This window comes from Ischnura elegans, chromosome 2 (genome assembly GCF_921293095.1).
Source record: "Ischnura elegans chromosome 2, ioIscEleg1.1, whole genome shotgun sequence".
Taxonomy (NCBI): Eukaryota; Metazoa; Arthropoda; class Insecta; order Odonata; family Coenagrionidae; genus Ischnura; species Ischnura elegans.
The window spans coordinates 103948437-103956346 of record NC_060247.1 but is presented as its reverse complement, the minus strand read 5'-3'; the positions used below and the strand labels follow the sequence as shown (position 1 = coordinate 103956346).

The window sequence follows — 7910 nt, the reverse complement described above, 5'->3', positions numbered from 1 at the left end:
TTCACCGCGCTTATATTTCTATAAATTTTTTAAAAGTAATCCCCACGTATTTTTTTGCTTGATTCAACTGATAAATAATAATGAGGATAATTTGCTACTTGAATAAAATATTGCGACCAATGGCAACATGATTTCTTATGATTGAGAGTGAACTTTAGTTAGCGTCCTATTTTCTTGATTAAATGTATCCATTAACTATATTAAGACCACTGTAAGGAGGTTCAGGAATTCAGCGTTCATTTTTTGTGAGCAGTCTTTCGCTAACTAGGAATTAACCGATCTTCTTAACACTATTCCTACTTAAATGAATTAATTTTTTTTAATCGGCTCTTGTGTCCTTAAAAAGGCGGAAACCACGCATGGTTGCATTCCTAAAGGATAGCTTTCGCTCTCTTGAAGGTCGGAATTTGTTGTAAGATCATATGAAAAAAAACTGACTCCGAGTTAGACTGAGTTAAAAGTGATCGGAAGTGGTCGCTTATTTTAGGTTGGCAACAGTTTTTTTTAAAGACCTTGATGCAAGGAAAAGGTTTTTTGCCCGTCTGCGAGTATTCCATTAGTTTTCAGATGGAATTATTTTTAGAGTGAGATGTAGCAATGAAATGCGAGCAATTAAATTTTGGCTTTTAATTTGAAATGATTCCTGAACTTCCTCACTGTCATAGTATCAGTCATAAGACAATGGATTTCCTGTACTGAGTAATGCTGATAAATATCTGAGATTTTTTTCACAGAACTTTATATTTATTCCGGTTTTATTGATAGGGATCATTTGAAGAGCATGGAATTACGACATAATTGTTCACTGTTTATCTAAAAGAGGCGTATTGTCTTAAATGCGGTAAATAGCGAAAAATGATACCACGATTTGAGGTGCAAGCGTGTTCCACAGAGATGAAGAAGTCAATTGAATGTGTTGTGCCCAGATTTCCAATTTAATGGGGTGTTTGCATGGATTTTTTTAGCGATATATGCGGAAACTTCACTTCATCCTAGATACGGAAATGCTATTTAAATTTAAATTTAGGGTAATTTTGGCCATTTCTGGCTGCGTAAAAAATTACCCGGTTTGAACGTCCGCGAAAACAAGAAAAATGAACATGGCCGCCTGTGACGTCACGTGCCCGTAACTTCGAGTACTTGCCGTACGGCTATGCTGTAGTTAATGGTTACGCGCTCTCTTGAACGAAAGTCAGAGATAAACTGTGCGCAATGTCGGCATGTAAATTTATTTATTCCGGTTTTATTGGTTGTGATCAGTTGAAGTGCATGGCATTTCGACTTAATGTGTCACTGTTTATCTAAAAGAGACGTATTCTCTTAAATGCGGTAAATAGCGAAAAATGATCCCACAATTTGAGGTACAAGCGTGTTCCACAGAGATGAAGAAGTCCATTGAATGTGTTGTGCCCAGATTTCCAATTTAATTGCATTGCAATTAATTATGCTTGTAATTAGGCGTCAGATGACACGTATGAACGGGTAGTTGAGCGATGCTTATGCTCATCTCTCATTGTTGTCTTGTAGTTTTAACGAAATAAAATAGCACTTTGTTATAATTCATTTATTGGTCTGTATAAATAACCAATTACAATTGACTTAGAAGAATGGTAGGTAGATTTCACCACAGTGTAATATTTTTGATGGCAGTTTTCATTCAAGACATACAAAGAAGGTGGGAATTAACTTAACACTTTTAGTTTCCCTGTAGCTGTGCCACTAGTTTGATAGTACTGAGCGGCATTTGCTATTTGAATATTTTATTCCGTTCAAGTGCTACTACTTCAAACCATTTATATCCTCGATGCTCAAAAACGGACAGCTCTTGAAACAATCAGGCCAAATGATTGGGTCCAACCAACGTGTTACCTGTTTTCTTTATTATTATTATTTTCTTTGGTGTTTCTGTAGCTTTAAAATATAAGAAATGAAGGTGCACTTTTAACAGATTCATTATCATTTAGAACAATCATTAGCAATAAGACTGCGTTAAGTGATATAAGTGTATAACTATATACAAAGGCAAGGTTGTTTGACTACTCATATAGATTGCGTAGTTTCCAGCCCTCACGAGACTGCGTCAGTAGGATTGAATCAAATGGGGGTGGGTTTCAAGTTGAAAGCTATGCAATTCACACTCGGTAGTCAAGGAATTCTATGCATCTAATTAAAAAGAAATCTATGCTCGTGGTTTTGGCATCAGATGCATTAAATACATTTGATATGGAAAGAGGTGTGAGAAGGAATAGCGAGAGGTAAAGACGAGGAAAAGCTAATGAGACACAAGTATGAGAAAAATTGGTTTACATGCGATCATACTTTATGCCCCAGGGGAGATATTTACAAAACTAGATAAGGTATAAACTAACTACTCAGTTAAAGACGAAGGAGTATTTATTCTGGAAGAAAAGTTAAACTCAATTGCTATATGTCCATAAGTTTACGAATTTTGGGTCATTGCGTCAGATTAATTATTCTGTAATAAGAGTTTTACAGTCAAACAAAACTTTTTCTCGTCTCTGAGCCTCAGATTACTCCTTTCTCGTGCATAGTAATGATTCCGTGTGAAATTATCAGAATCTTGAGACTGTGCTATATCGGATCCATTGAATTTCTAATAATTGACAGGGCGCTTTACTTTATGGGGCCAAGATTCAAATTACGCGACCGGCGATATAATTTTTTAGAAAATGAGAAACATTTTGTGGATGAGTCTTAAAAACCAGTTTCATTTCTTATTCTTATCCAGTCGTGTTCGTGATGACTAAATTTATTTAAAATAAAATTTCGCTCGAAATGTAATCGACGTTGCTTGTGAACTCGTATTTATGGGCCAATTAATCAGGCAATTAGCTGTCAGTGAAAGATCGATGGTGACAGTTAGTCCTAGATTTCAATCTTGGCCGCATTTGCGGAAATCAACAATCGGTCTTATCATACATCGCTCCCAGCGGCTCCTCACTCATAGATTTTAATGGCTTCTGAAAACGTCTCGGGCGCAATTCGCCGTCGATATAGGTTTTACCGTTGTATAGTTTTGATGGTAAGGTGGTTGGAAAGGAATTCCATGCCTTTGACTCTAGATAGCCTGAATAATCAATGGACTTCTATGCAGGAGAGGGGAATCGATATATTACTCCATGAATCGAATGTCGTGGTTGGTTGTCGAGTGTCGCTGGTCGTACATTGTTGATAGTTATTGAATAGCCATCGTTGTCGAGGTCGTCGATGGTAAGGGTAGTCGACTGTCGTTCTTTGTCGTCAGTTTTCGATCGTGAGTTGTTTTTAACCTCAGCGTAGGAACTCATGTTAAATGGTCTGGCTTTTCAATCGTGACTATCTGCGACTGTCAGCACTCCACGACCATGGATAACAGGCGGGTCTCGCAAAAAAGTTACCGATGGCTGCTACTTAATATATATGAAGTGGTAGAAATCCTGAACTCGAAACAATGAAGTATTGTACCCTGAGGCAGGCGTACAAAATTTTGGGAAGAACATCTTTGGTTCTAGATGAATCTCGAATTTTGGTTGAGAAATATGGAAAATATGCAATTTGGATGCGGGCGTGGAAAATATGCTCAAGTTGTTCACGAATGCATTGAAAATTAGAGACAAGATCCGTAGCTATTTGCTCGACTTCTTTAATAGAATTCGGCAGTGTTGGAATGTATTCTGAGATAGGCAATCGTCACTCATTTGTAACGAGTTCAGGGATCCAGGCCGTCGAAGATCGTATATATCCATCTATTTATCGGAAAGACTGAGATCCTGTGGAGTAAGTAGAGGATCAAGGAGTGAGAATTGCTTAGATTCGTTGCTTTTCATAAGTGGGGGAAAGGCTCACTTTTTACGTCTATATACCTTTGTAAGTTCCGTATTTACCTTTGAATCTCCTAATTTTTACGCCTCTATCCAAGCGGAGGGGGTGCAACCTAAATTGTGTGGGAAGCAATTGAACGAGCCCAGTAGCTGAAGGACACCGAAAAAGGTTAATGTGTGAAGCATGCATAGATTCGTTGCTCTTGGGATGGGAACGCTCTACGGTTATATGCACCCTTTGCGAATCATCACCGTGTCTTTGCATCCTCTCTCGCCCGCTGCCTTGTTATAGTGGGACGCACGCGGTCAATTAGCGGATGTACTTGGGGCTGAGCTCCAGTCCGTAGCCGTAGCCGACGGCAGCCGTTGGCGCGGCGTACTGCACGGTTTGCGGAGCGTAATGCGCGGGAGCGGCGTAGGTCGCCAGTTTGGCGACGGCCGGAGCTGCGACGTACTGGTACGCGGGTCCTGGAGCAGGTGCTGGGGCGTAGAAGTTGGCTGGAGCGGCTGCGTAGGCGACCGGCGCGGGGTAGGCGTAGGCAGGAGCCGGGGCGTAGGCGACGGCCGGCGCGGCGGCGTACTGCAGTGCAGGGGCGGCGGCGTACGTGTACTTCGGAGTGTAGGCGATGGCGGGAGTGGCGACGGTGTACTTTCCATAGGGCAGCGGTGGCGCGGCGGCGTGGTGGGTGTAGGAGGGCACGGCGGAGGCCGGCGCCGAGTAAGCGCCGTAGCCGAAGCCGAAGACTCCTCTTTTGTCCTGGCTCTCCTTGGCGACGGGCTCCACGACGCCTTGGGTTGCGCTGGCCAGGGCCAAGACGATGCAAGCCTGGGGATGGAATGAAGTTTGAATTAATCATGAAAAGTGATAATGTTGAACGAATTAGAAATAGAATAAAAATAGAATGAAATCTATGATTCCGGGACAATTGTGTCCATTAGGAACTTGCGATATCATGAATGTATTAGAGTGAAAAAATAGTGCACACATTAGAAAGATTTACAAGATACATCAATATCACAGAATCTGACATAATATTTTACAAAATGTTGCAAAATAGTTTACAGGAACGTATGAATGAACATGAAGCAATTTGATTTTGTAAACTGTAGCACAATAGGTAGTTCACTTACAATATTAAGTTCACTTGTAGTAGTATTTCATGACATTTCTTTTTTAATTGACTCGCATTTTCAAATATTTTTTTTTACATCGTCTGCCAAATAATTCTTCAGGGCCTTTACCTCTGTCTCCTATGAGAAAATTGTACCCCATAAATTGTTCTAGGGTAAATTTACCATGCTAGAGATTTAAGAAAATAGTGAAATAGATTTACTGTTGATATTCTGTAAATTTTTTACATCGTCTTACAAATATTCTGGGAGACGCGAGAAACTCGGAGGCTGCATGCTAGGCTTAGACTGTGTGAGCAATTCAGAATAGATGTATTCAAGAGCGACACGGAGACCCTGATATTATAGCCCCACTAGATTTCCAGGTCCGACAGAAGCGATAAATTAAGCCCTCTTAGTCTTATAAAACATTTATAATTTCATTTTTCAAAAAAATGTTAATAATGAGTTACACAAATACAAGCAAGAGCTTCGATAGATTAATATAGATTGACGAGTATATAAGTGATTACTGAAATAGCAAAAAGCCGTTAGAAATTGACGCTGGAAGCAAATTATGCCGGAAGAATATCTTCCCAGAATGGTGTAATGCCACGATTCGGGAAGGTAATTTCTGTTTTCAGCAATAAATGTCTAGGCTATTGCTTATGAGTATGAAATGCATGATGGCTTGGTTTACGGTGGAGGCTAGTCGTGCTTTTCGAACGGTGATGGCTTTTATGAGGCAATCTTAAGTAAACAAGATGGAAACATAAACTGTTCTGTAAAACGAAACGGAACGAGTGATTCATGTTTCCGTCCGTGGCCAATCGTGGCTCGTTGAACTATCGCCTCACCTCACGCCGTACCGTACTGAATTTTCTCGCGAAAGTCATTCCCTTCCTGAGTCACGATTTGATCCGTTTCTAGCAAGTCAGCGTGACTTTAATGAGGGTTGATTGCATTTGATTTATCGCCGATTGTTGGAATTATTACTCCCCTAATTTTTGAGCGCACTATCACCTAGACCTTTAGATTAATATATTTTTAATTTTTTTCCGTCTATTAGAACTCTTTGTCATTGCCTAGTTTCGTTCCACTTTCTGCGGAGCTCAGCGTGCAGGAGTGATGGGCTTTTTCCTTTCCCATGATAAAAGTAGTTGCTCAACATCCGTGTTAACTCTATAACCGCCTCTAGCTATTGATCATGGCCTTGTCTATATCACTGTTAAGGGTTGTCAAAGGATGTCTGGTTGTAGAAATTTGAAAATCTCTCTTTTTTCTTGTACAAATTATAATTCATAATTAATCTTTGTTATTACACTGACTTCGTTTAGTGCATAAACATATGCTCTCTGAGGAAGATTTTTGGGGAACTGCCTTAGTTGACTTAAGATGACATAATATTGTGACTATTTGATTTTTCATTGAACCTAGATATCATACGAGTAAAATACTTAAATCGATCGGTTGGGCTTTCACTTGATGGAAATTCCTGCTGAATGAAGGTGTATAACCTGTGTAAATATTCACAGATTTTTTATTTGGTACGATAATACAATCGAGATACTCGTGTATATTCACAGAATCAAGGTTCTCGAGAATGTCCCGTTAGCGTCGACACACGTATTACGGAATAAAAACAATCTTGAAAATTTACGAAGGCTGTACATCTTCATTCGATTAAGATAATGTTTTTCGATCTCAGGGCGCCTTTTTTGGCTCAACTGCATCTGGACGTAGTGTGAAGTCAGATTTTCCAGTGATCGGATTATCAGAACTATACAGACAGTAGTACTCTGGTGGTCTACAGTACGGATTAGGCGGAACGCGAACCTGCGACCATAGGGCTCAGTGAATACTGCAATGATGGTGCTCCGCTATAAAAATGGAGAATTTATATTACTTAGTTTCCTCTGTGTTTATATTATTTCCACGCCAATTTTTTCTCTTTCTTAATACAGAATGGAGCTTCACGAGTAGATTGACGCCTCAGATTAGCGCGTACTCTTTAAGTAAGTCTTTAATATGGAACTAGCAGGCCACCCGGCGTTGCTCGGGTAGAATAGTACCCATAGAAGTGGGGAATTTAGGACTTGGAATTCTTTGTTACATAGCAGGATTTCTGGGTAAGCTGAATAGCGAATAATGGTAAAAATGATTTCCATAGAGTGGGCACGTGATCAGATCATACCCCTTCCACAAAATTGATCGCTGTGTGTGTATATAAAAAATGACTTGTGAACTAATACTCCAGCAAAAGGGTTTGCATCTAGAGGATTAATAGATAAGAGTAGTATTATTTTAGATATGTTTTCCCATTGAGCGAGTGAAGAGGTGTACCTATCCGGCAGGATACACAGCCACAAAAGTTTTATGACGTGACGTAACAAACGATAATGAAAAAACGGCGCAAAGGACGCGTCAGACACAACCTGAAGTAGTACCAGGGGCTTTGAGAGGATGAGATACACTTTCGCACTAACTTTGGTCGCAATCCGGTCAGCCATATGGAAACGCATAGCGGACAAACAAACAGAAACACTCTTTTATATATGTAAATAGAAGATTACAAAAACTTAACTTCCTACTATGAAGGTATGCTTGCAACCTGAAGGGAAGCAAACTAAAGAGCTAATTCTACGAAATGCGAATGTAAAACGAGGGGTAGTGGGGTTCTGTTGCACTCACCAGTACTTTCATGTTGAATTTCCGTAGGTTCTCGGTGGAAGTCGTGGGAGGACTGATGTCTTTGTCGGGTCGCCGTGGGATTTTATATCCTTTGACTTTTGAGGGCTCGACTCACACCTCTTTATTTCGCGCCTCGAGGCCATCTCCACTTCGCGAGGATCTGATCATTGCTGACTACCTAAAAAAAAAACGGCCAAAAACTCACAGGATACCCCCCCACCAGTGCCTTATCCTGATAAGTCAAGGGGTTGTTGCGCGCCACGGTTGGACCCCCTCCTTCACGCTGTG

At 40.4% G+C, this 7910-nt stretch overlaps 1 protein-coding gene across 1 annotated transcript; it reads right to left on the bottom strand.

Annotated features, from left to right (window-relative positions):
* Positions 1-1561: 1561 nt before the first annotated feature.
* LOC124154275 (cuticle protein 16.5-like) lies at positions 1562-7661 on the bottom strand. Its single transcript, XM_046527898.1, has 2 exons — positions 7623-7661; positions 1562-4647 (listed from the first exon to the last, which is right to left on the bottom strand). The coding sequence occupies exons 1-2, from the start codon at positions 7632-7634 to the stop codon at positions 4132-4134; spliced, it is 528 nt and encodes a 175-aa protein (XP_046383854.1). The 5' UTR covers positions 7635-7661; the 3' UTR covers positions 1562-4131.
* Between the last annotated feature and the right edge of the window lie 249 nt (positions 7662-7910).